We start from the raw sequence: 19938 nt of genomic DNA, 5'->3' as shown, positions 1-19938 counted from the left end.
TAGCACAGGAAGCATAGACTAAGAGAGAAGAAATACTAACGTAACAGGTTGCATGTAGCAAACAATGAAGCCAGGCCGACTGACCGGCAAAGGCAGGATTAAATAGTCCCTCTGATTAGTGCTCGGGGAAACAGGTGAGCGTCCCGAACACCAATCAGAGACAGGTGGAAGCAATAAGCACCCACGGTGACTAAAAACAAACTCAAGGGTGCACAAAAACAGGAACTGAGGGAGTCCAAAAACCAACAGAACATAACAAAACATGATCCGGGCCACGGATCATGACACTTTTGACCCAGCAGATTTGCTCACATTTTCAGTAGACCCATAATAAATTCATAAAAGAAGCAAACTTCATGAATGTTTTTTGTGACCAACAAGTATGTGCTCCAATCACTACATCACAACAAAATAATAATGATTGGAAACTCAAGACAGCCATGACATGATGTTCTTTACAAGTCTATGTACACTTTTGATCGTGACTGCATATGAAACTTGATTGATTGATACACTTATATTTCCACAAAATAAAATGGTTTGTTCACAATAATGAAACGGAAGCAAAAACCACTATTGGCTCTTATTTAGGTTTTGCCCTCAAAGCCTTCCTGAATCCAGAGTCTTAGTCCCTGACTTTGTAAACAATAACAACAATGGCCAACACACTATTTTGCAATAGTAATACAAATGAAAATACCGATCTAATCACTGGTACTATACTAAGTATAGTATCGACATCTGGATCAATCACCTCTACTTTACACTGAAGTTTTAGTTTAGCGGTTAGTTTGATGTGTAATCCTGATTCAGTCCTTTTCCTCTAATCCTTCAGTGATATTGGAAGAAACTCAGTTTATTTTCCACCACAGCGGTGAGGATTAGTTTCCTAGAATCGGCTTTGTACCATGGATAGACGACTTGTTTGTTGCAGCTTGATAAATAGCTGTGGTACAGATCGGCGGAGCTCATTGGTCGATCAGTTAAAAAACGCAAAAAGCCATCCCGATTGTTCCAATGATCGGGATAGCCTTCATTCCTAGAAGTTATTTCACTTTTTATATCATATTTTATTAGAAATGACAAACAATTATGTTCAGTCACCTAAAAGACAAAGCTGTCGATTCCCGGCTGACCACAGTCTATATCTGTTTTTTGACGATACCACCCAGCATGGAGCAAATAACTCTCCTGTTGTGCAAACCTTTCTAGAAACAGAACCCTGTTTGGGCCACGTGTCAAGAAAACCGAGTGGACTTCTTTCAAAAGACTATTTCTCGGGACAAAATATGGCTCCGTCCCTTGGATTCAGAAACTAAGACCCAGCCTAAGTAAAGCAAGAATGATCACTCACCGCCTCCAAGAAGGCATGCAATCAAAGATCAGCAGGCAAGGTCTTTTGGGACCAGCATGGTGTGAGGATGGATACTGAACAGAGAGGCTGTAAAGACATTTCCTGTTTCACATTTTACAAGTTACCCAGAGTCCTGCAGCTATGAAATCACGGCTCACCCCCCTTACTCTCAAGACCTTGCACCATCTGACTTTAACCTCTTTCCACGAATGAAGCAACTTTTGATTAGTTTTAATCATAAATAATAACTCCTCCTTGGTGGAAGTAATCATAGAGCTTTTAGAGAAGCTTGTCCTTCAAAAGCCAGCCTGATGACTACACCACCTGTGCAGAAAATGTGTGTGTCTGTCAGATGTTGTCAGTTTTACTCCATAAAAAATGATGAAAGGAAACCAAAAGTGTAAAAAAAACACAGATTCATATCTAAACTCTGGCAGTATTGACAGAAAATACCAAGTGAAGGACGACACGATCATTTTGACGGATCATTCTAAAACTTGGTTCTACTGACTTTGGTACACTGAGAAGGGTAGAGGTACACTTTCACATTGGAAAAGAGAACAAACCTTGCCATTTGCTCGCTAGATCTTACAACACAATGACTTCGTCGCAAGGAAACAAGTCCATGGATCTTCATATCCATCCAGGTCGTTGTATTCTCGGGCAGTCAATCGATCGAAACTGGACTGTTCAGTTTGTCTTCAAAGACTTTTCGCCTCTCATCAGTTCATGCTCATAGAGGTCAGATCTAGTCTTAGACTCAGATTGGTCAAATCTAGTCCTGAAGCAGGTACCAAAACCCCAACTTTGTATCCTCCAACCCAAGGAAAAAACAAAAAGTGCAATTAGCCCTTGTTAGCATTGAGGTATCGTATAGCAAACTGATCGCCGTGGAACGACCACTACCAGCCCAATATCAGTCGTTAGACCAGAATCACCCACATTAGCATTCCGTTCAGTTGTAAGCACAAAGGTTTCTAACTCCTCTTATTTGTTGGTGGCTAAATTGTCTTTTTGGAATGGTTGAAAGGACAGTGTTGTATGTGGGATGTAGGTGGTTCAGTTTGTCTTCGAAGACGTTTCCCATGTCATCCAAGTAGGCTTCATCAGTTCATGCTCATAGAGGTCAGATCTAGTCTGAGACTGAGATTGGTCAGATCTAGTCCTGAAGCCGGTACCAAAACCCCAACTTTGTATCCTCTAACCCGAGGAAAAAACTATACAAAGAGCAACCCTTCTGTCAATGTCTTTGACAGTCGTTAAAGTGCAATTAGTTCATATTAGCATAGAGGTATTGTGTAGCAAACTGATCGCCGTGGAACGACTACTACCAGCCCAAAATCAGTCGTTAGACTGGAATCTCCTACGTCAGCATTCCGTTCAGTTGTAAGCACAACGGTTTCTAACTTTTTTGTTGGTGGCTAAATTGTATTTTTGGAATGGCTGAAAGGACAGTGTTGTATGTTGGAGATAGCTGGTGTTGCATCTCCTGTGTTCAGGGATGGTTTTCCAATCCTGACATAGGTGGCTTCCCTCGCTCCTCCTTTGAACCATTCGTCCTCCCTGTCCGGAATCTGGACATTTTTGTCCTCAAAGGAGTGCTGTTTATCCCCGAGGTGCAAGTAGGCCAAGAGTTGAACTTTGGCACCAGCTTTTAGACGAGATCCGGCCAATCATAGTCTAAGTCTAGCATGAACTGAGCCTACTTGGACGAGAGGCCAAACGTCTTCTGAGACAAACCAGACAGTCCAGTTGTGATCGATTGAACGGCCCGAGATCACAGGAAAACATTCTAAAAGTTTTACATACTTTCTGGGCTTAGTTACATTTTGTACAATTACTGTCTACTGGCGCACATGGTAGAGTGGCCATGCCAGCAACTTAAGGGATTCCAGATTCGATTCCGGCTTCCACCATCCTAGTCACGACCATTGTGTCCTTGGGCAAGACACTTACTAGCCGGCACCAGACATTGATACAACGTTGATTAGACATACATTTCAAAACTGACTTTGAAACAACGTTGCAAAACAGTTGTATTTGTACTTTTAGATAATGATGTCCAACTTTGGATCCACGTTGTTGGTTGGGAAATGACCACATTTCAATGTCAAATCAACGTCGGAACCCAACATTGATTAAACGTCGGAACCCAACATTGATTAAACGTCATCAAAAAGCATGTTGTTAGCAACGCTATGTTTGTGTTGTAGAATATTGGTTGGGAAACGACCAAATTTCAATGCTCAAATCAACGTCAGAACCCAACATAGATTAATCGTTGTCAAAAAGCATGTTGTTTCAACGTTAGGTTTGAGTTGTAGAATATTGGTTGGGAAATTACCAAATTTCAATGGTCAAATCAACGTCAGAATCCGACATTGATTAAACATCGTCAAAAAGCATGTTGTTTCAACGTTGTATTTGTGTTGTAGAATATCGATAGGAAAATGACCAAAATTCAATGGTCAAATCAACGTGAAAAAGCATGTTGTTTCAACGTTAGGTTTGAGTTGTAGAATATTGGTTGGGAAATGACCAAATTTCAATGGTCAAATCAACGTCAGAACCCAACATTGATTAAACGTCGTCAAAAAGCATGTTGTTTCAACGTTGTGTTTGTGTTGTACAATATTGGTTGGGAGATTACCAATTTTCAAGGGTCAAATCAACGTCAGAACCCGACATTGATTAAACGTCGTCAAAAATCATGTTGTTTCAACGTTGTATTTGAGTTACTCAATGTCAGGACCTAATTCAACAAGTTGTCAATGTTGTTTCAATGCCTCGTGCCTGCAGGGTTCACCCTTGCTCCTGATGGGTCGTGGTTAGCGCCTTGCATGGCAGCGTGTGAATGGGTGAATGTTATGCACTTTGGGTATCATTCCTGGTATAGTAACGTGTTATATAAATATATTGGTAGATCTACACCTGACATCCACTGTAATGATACCAAGTACAGTAGCGTATCTAGTCGATACTACTATGATTATGTCGCTATTTTTTGGCATCACAATATTTTATTTCGTTTTTTTTAATTTTATTTATAAAGTCAGTAAATATGTCCCTGGACACATGAGGACTTTGAATATGACCAATGTATGATCCTGTAACTACTTGGTATCGGATCCATACCTAAATGTGTGGTATCATCCAAAACTAATGTCAAGTATCAAAGAAGAGAAGAATAAGTGATTATTACATTTTAACAGAAGTGTAGATAGAACATGTTAAAACAGAAAATAAGCAGATATTAACAGCAAATGAACAAGTGGATTAATAATCAATTTTTTTTTACAGTTTGTCCCTCATAATGTAGACAAAATAATAGGTAGATAAATGACACATTATGTTATTGCAGACTAATTAAGAGTCTTTGTTTGTTTACTTACGACTAAAAGACAAGTTCACTATTTTATTTAAGGACTAAATGACAATAATAAACATATGTTTCATGTACACTAACATTTTTTGTTCAAATAAAGACAATAATGACATTTTTTGTGGTCCAATAATGAAAAGTACCGAAAATAATTGAAATAATTTTGGTACCGGTACCAAAATTTTGGTATGGGGACAACACTAGCCTCCAGTTGGTGGCAGCAGTGCTGAAACGTGGGGGGGAAATATGACACGGTATGTCTTGTCATACTCTTGGGATTACCGCGAATACGCTGGCTAACAAGATTATTCCGTGCACGACCCTAAAGAACAATAAGCTCTTTTATATGGAGCAAGAAAGATGTTCTGTCCCCCAGGAGGAGCATGACAGCAAGTACTTGATAACCACCGCTGCATACTGTTAATACGTGTGTCCTGTGAGCGGCAGGCCAGCCCACACCTCAGCCAGGACTGATTAGCATATCAAACCCCTGGAAGGACTCCGCATGTCACCAGACAGCCGGCACTCTCCCGTGGCGTGGACTTGAGCAAAACCGTGGGTATCCGTGACGGGGAAAGAAGAGAGTGCAGCACGGGGGCCGCGGGGAGTTCCTCTGCATCTCAATGAGAGCTCTTGGAAACAACCGCACAGCACTCTGGGATGGAATCAACCTTTGAAGTGTTGTTCAACTTCCAATCTTTCTGTGGAACTTACAATGCAACTGAGACCAAGTATTAATGCACGGTTCAACATCTTTATTTGGAATATGAACTCATCTCTGCTTCTAATCTTTGTCTTGCTTTCCACTCGGCACTGAGCAACATTTACACAACGTGACAACTTCACGGCTTTTGGGGGTTTGTAATATTAGGAACTGATTTAGAGCCGGCCAATAGATTGTCCAACAATTTAGAAAAAAGATAACAAAAATAAAAATGTTTGTATTTTGTGTGGGATCACACTCCTCTGCCTTCCCGGTAAGGTCTATTCAGGTGTACTGGAGAGGAGGCTACGCCGGATAATCGAACCTCTGATTCAGGAGGAACAGTGGACCTGGAACTGTGGACCAGCTCTATACTCTGGGCAGGGTCCTTGAGGGTGCATGGGAGTTTTCCCAACCAGTCTACATGTGCTTTGTGGACTTGGAGAAGGCATTCGACCGTGTCCCTCGGGAAGTCCTGTGGTGAGTGTTTAGAGATTATGGGGTACCGGACTGTCTGATTGTGGCGGTCCGCTCCCTGTATGATCAGTGTCAGAGCTTGGTCCGCATTGCCGGCAGTAAGTCGGACACATTTCCAGTGAGGGTTGGACTCCGCCAAGGCTGCCCTTTGTCACCCATTGTGTTCATAACTTTTATGGACAGAGTTTATAGGCGCAGTCAAGGCGTTGAGGGGATCCGGTTTGGTGGCTGCAGGATTAGGTCTCTGCTTTTTGCAGATGGTGTGGTCCTGATGGCTTCATCTGGCCAGGATCTTCAGCTCTCACTGGATCGGTTCGCAGTTGAGTGTGAAGCGACTGGGATGAGAATCAGCGCCTCCAAGTCCGAGTCCATGGTTCTCGCCCGGAAAAGGGTGGAGTGCCATCTCCGGGTTGCGGAGGAGATCCTGCCCCAAGTGGAGGAGCTCAAGTACCTCGGAGTCTTGTTCACGAGTGAGGGAAGAGTGGATGGTGAGATCGACAGGTGGATCGGTGCGGCGTCTTCAGTAATGCGGACGCTGTATCAATCCGTTGTGGTGAAGAAGGAGCTGAGCCGAAAGGCAAAGTTCTCAATTTACCGGCCGATCTACGTTCCCATCCTCACCTATGGTCATGAGCTTTGGGTTATGACCAAAAGGACAAGATCACGGGTACAAGCGGCCCAAATGCGGCCGGAATCAGTTTCCATGAGTCTCTCCCTTAGAGATAGGGTGAGAAGCTCTGTCATCCGGGGGGAGCCCAAAGTAAAGCCGCTGCTCCTCCACATCGAGAGGAGCTAGATGAGGTGGTTCAGGCATCTGGTCAGGATGCCACCCGAACGCCTCCCTAGGTTTAGGGCACGTCCGACCGGTAGGAGGCCACGTGGAAAACCCGGGACACGTCGGGAAGACTTTGTCTCCTGGCTGGCCAGGGAACGCCTCGGGATCCCCTGGGAGGAGCTGGACGAAGTGGCTGGGGAGAGGGAAGTCTGGGCTTCCTTGCTTAGGCTGCTAACCCCGCGACCCGACCTCGGATAAGCGGAAGAAGATGGATGGATGGACAAATGTTTCCCCAAATACCCATTCATACACACAAAAACGCACACGTGTACAAAAGCAGGACCTTCCTTGTCATTGTATTCTCTTTTTATTTACCATTTACACAACGTGACAACTTCACTGCTTTTGGGGTTTGTACTTCTCATCCCAGGGTTTGAGCACTGATCGTGATGTGATTTCGGTAAACCTTGAGCCATATCACAGAAGCGACCGAGCAAAAGCAACAAACTGAACAAACAACTGCATCACATGACCCAGAACAGCAACTTTCACGGAGACCTTCAGACTAACAACGACCATAACGGGAGTCTTTTTTTAAGCAGGATTTCCCCATTTCCCACCAAGTACATTTCCCCAAAGGACATAACCTCAATGCGGATATCTGTGTTGAGCTCCTCCTACAGCTAGAGCCCAGACAAATACACCGAGGGCGTTTGTAAACCCAGTGGGTGTGCACTAAATCTGCTAATCGGCCATCAACCACAGTCCCTGGGTTGTTTCAGTCCTACACGGAGATGTTACATCACTGGCCTGTGTGAGCACTTATGATGGTGCTTTACAGAGTAAACAACTAAAAACTAAAGGTTTTGGGCATTTTTTTCTCTAAACGCACACATTTGTCTCTACCATTTTCAAGTAAGTTTTTTTTTTGGAGTGGTCAGCTTGAAGCGTCCCTCTGTCTCGGACTCCCTCGTCGTCATGTGAGATAGGATAGGATAGGACTTTATTGTCATTGCACAAGTACAACAAAACTACGTTTTCAGCACAAACCCGTTCAGGATGAGACAAACAAACAGTGTACAGGGTTACAGAACAGGAACGCTGATGGGTCGCCAAAGGGGCCCCCCGTAAAAGATAAGAGAAAGGTAAAACGCTGGGGAAGAAGATGAGTAAAAAAAATACAATCTAGACTGGGCTCCTAAGGGGGCCTAGTCTGGAGTGGGGAAAAACCTCTGTGCAACGCACACATAAACACGTTACATTTAATCACGACAACTCGCAACAGGGGGGGAGTTGGAACCCTGGAGGTCGACTGCTGCTATGAAGCGCTGCCAGCCGTCAATCACCCCGAGGGGAAAATGTGACCGCCCTCACCAGAGGCAAGACAGAAAGATGAGTTATGTTATGATTTTGCTTACAAGTTTCAATGACCCGCCTTATCGTGCCTCTGATTGGCCAGTCCGTAACGTTTCCCCCTAACCAATTGTGACTTATCATCCGAACATCATCATGGATGTTCTCTGTATGTATGGATGTTCTCATTTATCCAGGTCTTGTATTTTCTCCATATATTCTCAACCGGCATTCTCAGTCCATTTTCTCTCTTTGTAGCTTGTAGCTTTGACGTTAGCTACCTCGCTACATGGGTCTAAAAGAAGCTAAGCTACAGGATTAGCTACTTGTCAACAAAGTAGCTAAGCTACCGCCAAGCTCCTGGAAAATGTAGTTAAGCTACATAGCTTAGCTACTTGTAGCTTGTTAATGCCCATCACTGGATATAACCAGGCACGTGCACACATAGGACCCTATGGGTGCTTGAGCCCCTGCCCTTTTTTGCCTCGTCTTAGAAAGTGCCCTCGGCCTGTGTGTGTGTGTGTGTGTGTGTTTTTTTTTTTTTTTTTTTTTTCTTTTCTTTAAATAACATTAATAAATTCCTGTCAGGGATGTAAAAAAAAACAGCGGTACAAAAACTCCACGTTTTCTTGTAATACCGGGTTGTTTGAGCCTGCCGCTTCCGCCAGAGAGGGAGAGAGAGGGCGAGTGAGTGAGTAAGTGAGAGGAGAGAGAGCCAACTGCGCCCCTGAGGAGACGTGAGAGTGGAGCAACTTGAACCTGTGAGTTATGGTCTAGTCGCCGTCCACTTATTCAGCATCTAATATGGGTAATATTTTAGAAAAACACTGTATTATTCTATTATTCAATGTGTCAGTTTCTGTTTTTGCCGGACGTCGGAGCACGGCGCATCAATTGAGCACGGCACATCAATTCTGTACAGAGCAGAGCGGATCGTGCGGGACAGGAAGTAGTGTACAAAATACAAAATAAAACACCAGGTTAATTTTCAAAATAAAATGCACTGTGTTTACGGCAGATCACATTTCTCTCACAGTAGAGGTTTAGATATAAAGTTTATTGTGACTTTGCTATTACTGTGTGGGTTAACAAAATAATAATAATAATAATAATGATAATAATAACAATAATAATAATAATAAGAATGATAATTATCCATCCATCCATCCATCCATCTTCTTCCGCTTATCCGAGGTCGGGTCGCGGGGGCAGCAGCCTAAGCAGGGAAGCCCAGACTTCCCTCTCCCCAGCCACTTCGTCCAGCTCCTCCCGGGGGATCCCGAGGCGTTCCCAGGCCAGCCGGGAGACATAGTCTTCCCAACGTGTCCTGGGTCTTCCTCGTGGCCTCCTACCGGTCGGACATGCCCTAAACACCTCCTTAGGGAGGCGCTCGGGTGGCATCCTGACCAGATGCCCGAACCACCTCATCTGGCTCCTCTCGATGCGGAGCAGCAGCGGCTTTACTTTGAGCTCCCCCCGGATGACAGAGCTTCTCACCCTATCTCTAAGGGAGAGCCCCGCCACCCGGCGGAGGAAACTCATTTCGGCCGCTTGTACCCGTGATCTTGTCCTTTCGGTCATAACCCAAAGCTCTTGACCATAGGTGAGGATGGGAACGTAGATCGACCGGTAAATTGAGAGCTTTGCCTTCCGGCTCAGCTCCTTCTTCACCACAACGGATCGATACAGCGTCCGCATTACTGAAGACGCCGCACCGATCCGCCTGTCGATCTCACGATCCACTCTTCCCTCACTCGTGAACAAGACTCCGAGGTACTTGAACTCCTCCACTTGGGGCAAGATCTCCTCCCCAACCCGGAGATGGCACTCCACCCTTTTCCGGGCGAGAACCATGGACTCGGACTTGGAGGTGCTGATTCTCATCCCAGTCGCTTCACACTCAGCTGCGAACCGATCCAGTGAGAGCTGAAGATCCTGGCCAGATGAAGCCATCAGGACCAAATCATCTGCAAAAAGCAGAGACCTAATCCTGCAGCCACCAAACCGGATCCCCTCAACGCCTTGACTGCGCCTAGAAATTCTGTCCATAAAAGTTATGAACAGAATCGGTGACAAAGGGCAGCCTTGGCGGAGTCCAACCCTCACCGGAAACGTGTCCGACTTACTGCCGGCAATGCGAACCAAGCTCTGACACTGATCATACAGGGAGCGGACCGCCACAATCAGACAGTCCGAAACCCCATACTCTCTGAGCACTCCCCACAGGACTTCCCGAGGGACACGGTCGAATGCCTTCTCCAAGTCCACAAAGCACATGTAGACTGGTTGGGCAAACTCCCATGCACCCTCAAGGACCCTGCCGAGAGTATAGAGCTGGTCCACAGTTCCACGACCAGGACGAAAACCACACTGTTCCTCCTGAATCCGAGGTTCGACTATCCGGCGTAGCCTCCTCTCCAGTACACCTGAATAGACCTTACCGGGAAGGCTGAGGAGTGTGATCCCACGATAGTTAGAACACACCCTCCGGTTCCCCTTTTTAAAGAGAGGAACCACCACCCCGGTCTGCCAATCCAGAGGTACTGCCCCCGATGTCCACGCGATGCTGCAGAGTCTTGTCAACCAAGACAGCCCTACAGCATCCAGAGCCTTAAGGAACTCCGGGCGGATCTCATCCACCCCCGGGGCCTTGCCACCGAGGAGCTTTTTAACTACCTCAGCAACCTCAGCCCCAGAAATAGGAGAGCCCACCACAGATTCCTCAGGCACTGCTTCCTCATAGGAAGACGTGTTGGTGGGATTGAGGAGGTCTTCGAAGTATTCCCTCCACCGAGCCACAACTTCCGCAGTCGAGGTCAGCAGAACACCATCCGCACCATACACGGTGTTGGCACTGCACTGCTTCCCCTTCCTGAGGCGGTGGATGGTGGTCCAGAATCGCTTCGAAGCCGTCCGGAAGTCGTTTTCCATGGCTTCCCCGAACTCCTCCCATGTCCGAGTTTTTGCCTCCGCGACCGCTGAAGCCGCACACCGCTTGGCCTGTCGGTACCTGTCCGCTGCCTCAGGAGTCCCATGAGCCAAAAGAACCCGATAGGACTCCTTCTTCAGCTTGACGGCATCCCTCACCGCCGGTGTCCACCAACGGGTTCTAGGATTACCGCCACGACAGGCACCAACTACCTTGCGGCCACAGCTCCAATCAGCCGCCTCGACAATAGAGGTGCGGAACATGGTCCACTCGGACTCAATGTCCAGCACCTCCCTCGTGACATGTTCAAAGTTCTTCCGGAGGTGGGAATTGAAACTCTCTCTGACAGGAGACTCTGCCAGACGTTCCCAGCAAACCCTCACAATGCGTTTGGGCCTGCCAAGTCTGTCCGGCATCCTCCCCCACCATCGCAGCCAACTCACCACCAGGTGGTGATCGGTAGAAAGCTCCGCCCCTCTCTTCACCCGAGTGTCCAAAACATGAGGCCGCAAATCCGATGACACAACTACAAAGTCGATCATAGAACTGCGGCTTAGGGTGTCCTGGTGCCAAGTGCACATATGGACACCCTTATGCTTGAACATGGTGTTCGTTATGGACAATCCGTGACGGGCACAAAAGTCCAATAACAAAACACCACTTGGGTTCAGATCCGGGCGGCCATTCTTCCCAATCACGCCTCTCCAGGTTTCACTGTCGTTGCCAATATGAGCGTTGAAGTCCCCCAGTAGAACGAGGGAATCACCCGGGGGAGCACTCTCAAGTACTCCCTCGAGTGAATCCAAAAAGGGTGGGTACTCTGAGCTGCTGTTTGGCGCGTAAGCGCAAACAACAGTCAGGACCCGTCCCCCCACCCGAAGGCGGAGGGAAGCTACCCTCTCGTCCACCGGGTTGAACTCCAACATGCAGGCTCTGAGCCGGGGGGCAACAAGAATTGCCACCCCAGCCCGTCGCCTCTCACTGCTGGCAACGCCAGAGTGGAAGAGAGTCCATCCCCTCTCGAGAGAACTGGTTCCAGAGCCCTTGCTGTGCGTCGAGGTGAGTCCGACTATATCCAACCGGAACTTCTCTACCTCGCGCACTAGCTCAGGCTCCTTCCCCCCCAGCGAGGTGACGTTCCACGTCCCAAGAGCTAGCTTCTGTAGCCGAGGATCGGACCGCCAAGTGCCCTGCCTTCGGCTACCGCCCAGCTCACATTGCACCCGACCTCTATGGCCCCTGCTATGGGTGGTGAGCCCATTGGAGGGGGGACCCACGTTGCCTCTTCGGGCTGTGCCCGGCCGGACCCCATGGGGACAGGCCCGGCCACCAGGCGCTCGCCATCGTGCCCCAACTCCGGGCCTGGCTCCGGAGGGGGGCCCCGGTGACCCGCGTCCGGGCGAGGGAAATCTGAGTCTCGGTTCTTGCATTTCCATAGAAGTCTTCGAGCTGCTCTTTGTCTGATCCCTCACCTAGGACCTGTTTGTCTTGGGAGACCCTACCAGGGGGCATGGAAGCCCCCGGACAACATAGCTCCTAGGATCATTGGGACATGCAAACTCCTCTACCACGTTAAGGTGGCAGCTCAGAGAGGAGTAGAAGAATGATAATTATAATAATAATATTATTATAATTATTATAAGAATGATAATTATAATAATAATAATAATAATAATAATAATAATTATTATTATTAATAATAATAATAATTTCAGCATTCTGGGGATATAAGATGTAGGTTATCTGTTAGGAATATTACCATCTGTATTTAAACTTGATTCATGTTGATTATACCTGCAGCACAATGCCAAAAAAAGAAAGGATACAGAAAAGGAAGGAGAAGGAGCGCCAGGAAGCAGCTAAGGGTAGCAAACCTCTTAATGCATGGCTAAAACCAAGTACTAGCATCATGGAAGCCCTGAATTTACATTGAGGAGCATATTTGGGTATGGATGGCCTCCATCCTACAGCCCTCTACTGTGAATTTACATTGAGGAGCATATTTGGGTATGGGTGGGCTCCATCCTACAGCCCTCTACTGGCCCCTGGTCCATATTTTTGGGCCTGTATTGCGTTTCAGTTGTTTAGTCTGAGCATTAAGTGAGAAAGACCATAAGTTACAACTTGATGGTGTTTTCATCAAGTTAAGGGAAGAAGGACAGATTTTCTCATTGAATATTTTTTCCATTGGAGTATTTATTTTTGTATTTTTTTTCAAAGTTCATGTTGCACTGTTCAATGTTCAATATTAAAGTGCTTATCTTTAACAATAAATAGCCTAATAATAAACCAGTGTTTTGTTGCTTTTCATGTCTTCCAAACCTATGATAATGTGAATTAACTCATTATGACAATAATTTGTTGACACAAAAGAAATGGCAATCACTTTTACCTACAAAGGACACACAGCTAAGTAGTTAGCTTCCTATTAGCAAATTTAATTTTACATAAATTTCCATATTGTGCAAAGGACCAAAAAAAATGTCCTGCCCTTTTCTGACTTTGAGCCCCTGCCCCTCTATAATCATGTGCACGTCCCTGGATATAACAATATTTAATAATGACCAAGAAGTTGCAATAAGGCACATTTCCGTTCTCCAGAATGAGAACCGGAGAGCACAACAGAGATCTGAAGCATATTACGCATTATTTCCTTCCAAAGATCCATGAGCAGGAACATCCATTGTTAGTGAACACGTTTGCAGTCGGAGACAAGTGGTATACGGTTAAAAAAAGACAAAAATACCATCTGTGATCATGAAGTTGTCTCTGTGGCGCCAGGAAGGTTTTTATGTATTATTTAAGTGGCCTCGTGTTTGTTTGCTGTGCAGACTAAACCCAACCTTTCTGCACTCAACCTCAAACGAGGTGCTGTACAAAGAAGAAAATAGTATGGAACCAAACATAAACACCCATGAACCAAAACTAGAAACACACCAACTATCCGTTGTCTACTGATCCAGGATCAGGCAGCCTCGGAACACACTTTCTATTGAATATTATTTGTTAAAAGTCTCAATCAATCAATCAAAATAAGGCGCTTTTGGTAGCCATCCACAAGCTTCTGCAGGAATTTTTGACCACTAAATTGCTGCAGTTCAGCTAAATGTGTCGGTTTTCTGACATGGACTTGTTTCTTCAGCATTGTCCACACCTTTAAGTCAGGACTTTGGGAAGGCCATTCTAAAACCTTCATTCTAGCCTGATTTAGCCGTTCCTTTACCACTTTTGAGGTGTGTTTGGGGTCATTGTCCTGTTGGAACACCCAACTGCGCCCAAGACCCAACCTCAGGGCTGATGATTTTAGCTTGTCCTGAAGAATTTGGAGGTAATCCTCCTTTTTCATTGTACCATTTAAAGCAGCAGTTCCATTGTGGGAATGTTTCCAGTTCAACCAAGAACTTTGTTTTTTTGTCCTGATTAAGAGGAATTATTTGACGGTTGAAGTGGGTTGAAAAGAACGAACGAAGGAACGGACCAACGAAGGACCGACCGAATGAACGAACGGACGAACGAACGGACGAACGAACGGACGGACTGACCAAAGGAACCAACGAACCTTCGTTTGTTTGTTCGTTGGTTGGTTCGTTCTTTCGTTCGAACGAAGGAAAGAACAAAGGAAGGAAGGAATAAAGGAAGGTAGAAACGAAGGAAGGATAGTAGGAACCAACCAACCAACGAACCTTCGTTCGTTCGCTGGTTCGTTCCTTCGTTCGAAGGAAGGAAGGAACGAAGGAAGGAACAAAGGAAGGAATGAAGGAAGGACCGAACGATGGAACGAACAAAGGAACAAAGGAACAAACGAAGGAATGAACGAAGGAACGAACGAAAGAAGGAATGAAGGAAGGAACGAAGGAAGGAACGAAGGAAGGGACCAACGAAGGACCGACCGAATGAACGAACGGACGAACGAACGGACGAACGAACGGACGAACGAATGGACGGACGGACCACAGGAACCAACGAACCTTCGTTTGTTCGTTTGTTGGTTGGTTCGTTCGTTCTTTCGTTCGAACGAAGGAAAGAACAAAGGAAGGAAGGAATAAAGGAAGGAAGAAACGAAGGAAGGATAGTAGGAACCAACCAACAAAAGGAACAAAGGAACAAACAAAGGAATGAACGAACGAACGAACGAAAGAAGGAATGAAGGAAAGAACGAAGGAAGGAACGAACGAAGGAACGAACAAAGGAACAAAGGAACAAAGGAAGGAACGAAGGAACGAAGGAACGAACAAAGGAACAAAGGAAACAAAGGAACAAACGAAGGAATGAACGAAGGAACGAACGAAAGAAGGAATGAAGGAAGGAATGAAGGAAGGAACGAAGGAAGGAACGAAGGAAGGGACCAACGAAGGACCGACCGAATGAACGAACGGACAAACGAACGGACGGACGGACGGACGGACGGACGGACGGACGGACCAAATGAACCAACGAAACTTCGTTTGTTCGTTTGTTGGTTGGTTCGTTCTTTCGTTCGAACGAAGGAAAGAACAAAGGAAGGAAGGAATAAAGGAAGGAAGAAACGAAGGAAGGATAGTAGGAACCAACCAACCAACGAACCTTCGTTCGTTCGCTGGTTCGTTCCTTCGTTCGAAGGAAGGAACGAAGGAAGGAACAAAGGAAGGAATGAAGGAAGGAACGAACGAATGAACGAACAAAGGAACAAACAAAGGAATGAACGAAGGAACGAACGAAAGAAGGAATGAAGGAACGAACGAAGGAAGGGACCAACGAAGGACCGACCGAATGAACGAACGGACGAACGAACGGACGGACGGACGGACCAAAGGAACCAACGAACTTTCGTTTGTTCGTTCGTTGGTTGGTTCGTTCTTTCGTTCGAACGAAGGAAAGAACAAAGGAAGGAAGGAACAAAGGAAGGAAGAAACAAAGGAAGGATAGTAGGAACCAACCAACCAACGAACCTTCGTTCGTTCCTTTGTTCGTTCCTTTGTTCGAAGGAAGGAAGGAACGAAGGAAGGAACAAAGGAAGGAACGAAGGAAGGAACGAAGGAAGGAACGAAGGAAGGAACGAACAAAGGAACAAAGGAACAAACGAAGGAATGAACGAACGAACGAACGAAAGAAGGAATGAAGGAAAGAACGAAGGAAGGAACGAAGGAAGGGACCAACAAAGGACCGACCGAATGAACGAACGGACGAACGAACGGACGAACGAACGGACGGACGGACGGACGGACGGACGGACCAAAGGAACCAACGAACCTCCGTTTGTTCGTTGGTTGGTTGGTTCGTTCTTTCGTTCGAACGAAGGAAAGAACAAAGGAAGGAAGGAACAAAGGAAGGAAGAAACGAAGGAAGGATAGTAGGAACCAACCAACCAACGAACCTTCGTTCGTTCGCTGGGTCATTCCTTCGTTCGAAGGAAGGAAGGAACAAAGGAAGGAACGAAGGAAGGAACGAATGAAGGAACGAACAAAGGAACAAAGGAACAAACGAAGGAATGAATGAAGGAACGAAGGAAGGAACGAAGGAACGAACAAACAAACGAAGGAACGAACGAAGGAACGAACGAAGGAACGAACGAAGGAACGAACGAAGGAACGAACGAAGGAACGAACGAAGGAACGAACGAAGGAACGAACGAAGGAACAAACGAAGGAACGAACGAAGGGACGAAGGAAGGGACGAACGAAGGGACGAAGGAAGGGACGAAGGAAGGGACGAAGGAAGGGACGAAGGAAGGAACGAAGGAAGGAACGAAGGAAGGAATGAAGGAAGGAACGAAGGAAGGAACAAAGGAACGAACGAACGAAGGAACAAACGAAGGAACAAACGAAGGAACCAACGAAGGAACCAACGAACGAAGGAACGAACGAAGGAACGAACGAAGGAACGAACGAAGGAACGAACGAAGGAACGAACAAACAAACAATGATTTTAGCTTGTCCTGAAGAATTTAGAGCTAATCCTCCTTTTTCATTGTCCCATTTAAAGCAGCTGCGAACCGAGTGAAGCGACTGGGATGAGAATCAGCACCTCCAAATCCGAGTCCATGGTTCTCGCCCGGAAAAGGGTGGAGTGCCATCTCCGGGTTGGGGAGGAGATCTTGCCCCAAGTGGAGGAGTTCAAGTACCTCGGAGTCTTGTTCACGAGTGAGGGAAGAGTGGATCGTGAGATCGACAGGCGGATCGGTGCGGCATCTTCAGTAATGCGGACGCTGTATCGATCCGTTGTGGTGAAGAAGGAGCTGAGCCAGAAGGCAAAGCTCTCGATTTACCGGTCGATCTACGTTCCCATCCTCACCTATGGTCATGAGCTTTGGGTCATGACCGAAAGGACAAGATCACGGGTACAAGCGGCCGAAATGAGTTTCCTCCGCCGGGTGGCGGGGCTCTCCCTTAGAGATAGGGTGAGAAGCTCTGCCATCCGGGGGGAGCTCAAAGTAAAGCCGCTGCTCCTCCATATCGAGAGGAGCCAGATGAGGTGGTTCGGGCATCTGGTCAGGATGCCACCCGAACGCCTCCCTCGGGAGGTGTTTCGGGCACGTCCGACCGGTAGGAGGCCACGGGGAAGACCCAGGACACGTTGGGAAGACTATGTCTCCCGGCTGGCCTGGGAACGCCTCGGGATCCACCGGGAGGAGCTGGACGAAGTGGCTGGGGAGAGGGAAGTCTGGGCTTCCCTGCTTAGGCTGCTGCCCCCGCGACCCGACCTCGGATAAGCGGAAGAAGATGGATGGATGGATGGATGGATGGCATTTAAAGCAGCAGTTCCATTGGCAGCAATACAGGCCTGACGGTAGGCATGGTGTTCCTGGGATTAAAGGTCTCACCTTTTCTCCTCCAAACATATTGCTGGGTATTGTGGCCAAACAGCTCCATTTTTGTTTCATCTGACATCACATGGACAAAGATAAGACCTTCTGGAGGAAAGTTCTGTGGTCAGATGAAACACCCGGAGGTTGGGTCTGGCTCAGTTGGGTGTTCCAACAGGACAATGACCCCAAACACACCTCAAAAGTGGTAAAGGAATGACTAAATCAGGCTAGAATGAAGGTTTTAGGATGGCCTTCCCAAAGTCCTGACTTAAAGGTGTGGACAATGCTGAAGAAACAAGTCCATGTCAGAAAAGCAACACATTTAGCTGAACTGCAGCAATTTTGTGGTCAAAAATTGGATGGCTACCAAAAGCGCCTTATTGCAGGTAAACTTGCCAAGGGACATGTAAGCAAATATTAACATTGCTGTATGTATACTTTTGACCCTCACATTTTCAGTAGAGCCATAATAAATTCATAAAAGAAGCAAACTTCATGAATGTTTTTTGTGACCAACAAGTATGTGCTCCAATCACTACATCACAAAAAAATAAGAATGGTTGTAAAGTCAAGACAGCCATGACATGATGTTCTTTACAAGTGCACGTACACTTTTGACCACCACTGCTATTTGTAAGAAAACTGTCCCTTACGATCTCCTGTGGTCGTGTCCTGTGAGTCCAGGATGCCAGACTCCTGCAGGGATCTGATACAGGAGTCCACCAACTCCAGGCCTGTTGTCAGCTCGTCCTCGATGTCCTTCTGTCCATCTGCAGACACACGAACAAATGACAGAAAATATTATAATAGTTTCTGGACCACCTCATAATGGGGGAACATCAAGGGAATGTTTAGGATGTGGGAAACCAGGAGAGACCATCCCTCAGTTTTCCCCTGGTAAGCAGTAAGGCCAGTTTGCATTGTTTAGTAGACCCTGTTAAAAGTCCACATTATGGGCATGAATGGTCCTTTCACCATGATTAAAATAAATCTTTGTCCAGGGTGAAATGAGTACACTGCAAAAAGTCAGTGTTCAAAAACAAGAAACAAAAATACAAAAATGAGGGGTATTTTATTTGAACTAAGCAAAATTATCTGCCAATAGAACAAGAAGATTTGGCTTGTCAAGACTTTCCAAAACAAGTCAAATTAGCTAACCTCAATGAACCCAAAAATACCTTCAAATAAGTATATTCTCACTAATAACTGTACTACTATGAGTACATCTTTTCTATTGTTTCATTGAAAATAAAACAGCAAAGTCCATTTGGCTGTCATCTGTTTTAATTATGAGACACAATTGTGTCAAAGTCATGATTTTTTTTTTCATGCTTGAAATAAGAAATGATGACTTTAAAAAAGTAGTTTTATACTTGTGAGTGTTGATGACACAGCTTTGCAACACTTGATATTCTAGTTTCAAGCATGTTTTACTCAATATAGCTCATCACATCTCAGCAACAAGCTGTAATATCTTACTGAGATCATTTAGGAGCAAAACACTTAAAACAAGTAAAACACTCTAACATAAAATCTTATGTATGGCCGCGCAAGTCCTGGGTTGCCCAAAATGTCCTTAACACACCCAGCCGAGTCCCGCGGGGAGGGGGGGGATAAAAGTTGGAAAAGTCGGCAAAAGTTCCAAAAATGTTCAGGTTCGAGTCCCACAAGGCACGCCGCCGGCCGGGAATGCCCAAAATGTCCAAAACGCAGCCAGCGGGAAGGCGGGGAGAAAAGTGAGAAAAGTCGGTAAAATGTTCAAAAATCACAAACTGGTTCGAACCTGGGTAGGTATTTTGAACATTTTTGGGACTTTTGCCGACTTTTCCAATTTGTATCCCCCCTCCCAGTGGGACTCGGCTGGGTGTGTTATGGCATACTTGCCAACCCTCCCGAATTTTCCGGGAGACTCCCGAAATTCAGCGCCTCACCCGAAAACCTCCCGGGACAAATATTCTCCCGAAAATCTCCCGATTTTTAGCCGGAGCTGGAGGCCACGCCCCCTCCAGCTCCATGCGGACCTGAGTGAGGACAGCCTTTTTTTTTATGACAGGAGGACAACAGGGTGACAAGAACTAAATCATCCAGACTAGAGATAAATTCTATTATGTTTATCTTACCTAAAAATAAATATATTTATTAATTACAAAAAAACGAAATACATTTTTACTATATTTTGCT

At 46.0% G+C, this 19938-nt stretch overlaps 1 protein-coding gene across 7 annotated transcripts in view; it reads right to left on the bottom strand.

Moving 5' to 3' along the window:
* ctnnd2b (catenin (cadherin-associated protein), delta 2b) overlaps positions 1 to 19938 on the bottom strand; it is a 367161-nt gene that overhangs the window by 176235 nt on the left and 170988 nt on the right. For all 7 annotated transcript variants that reach the window (XM_061936381.2, XM_061936403.2, XM_061936356.2 and 4 more), the window contains one exon: positions 18411 to 18527. In XM_061936381.2, the coding sequence (XP_061792365.2) occupies positions 18411 to 18527 (117 nt within the window). The remainder of the gene's footprint in view (positions 1 to 18410; positions 18528 to 19938) is intronic.

This window comes from Nerophis lumbriciformis, linkage group LG03 (assembly GCF_033978685.3).
Source record: "Nerophis lumbriciformis linkage group LG03, RoL_Nlum_v2.1, whole genome shotgun sequence".
Lineage (NCBI taxonomy): Eukaryota > Metazoa > Chordata > Actinopteri > Syngnathiformes > Syngnathidae > Nerophis > Nerophis lumbriciformis.
Note: the sequence above shows the minus strand (reverse complement) of the source record. Positions and strands in the feature narration are given on the sequence as shown.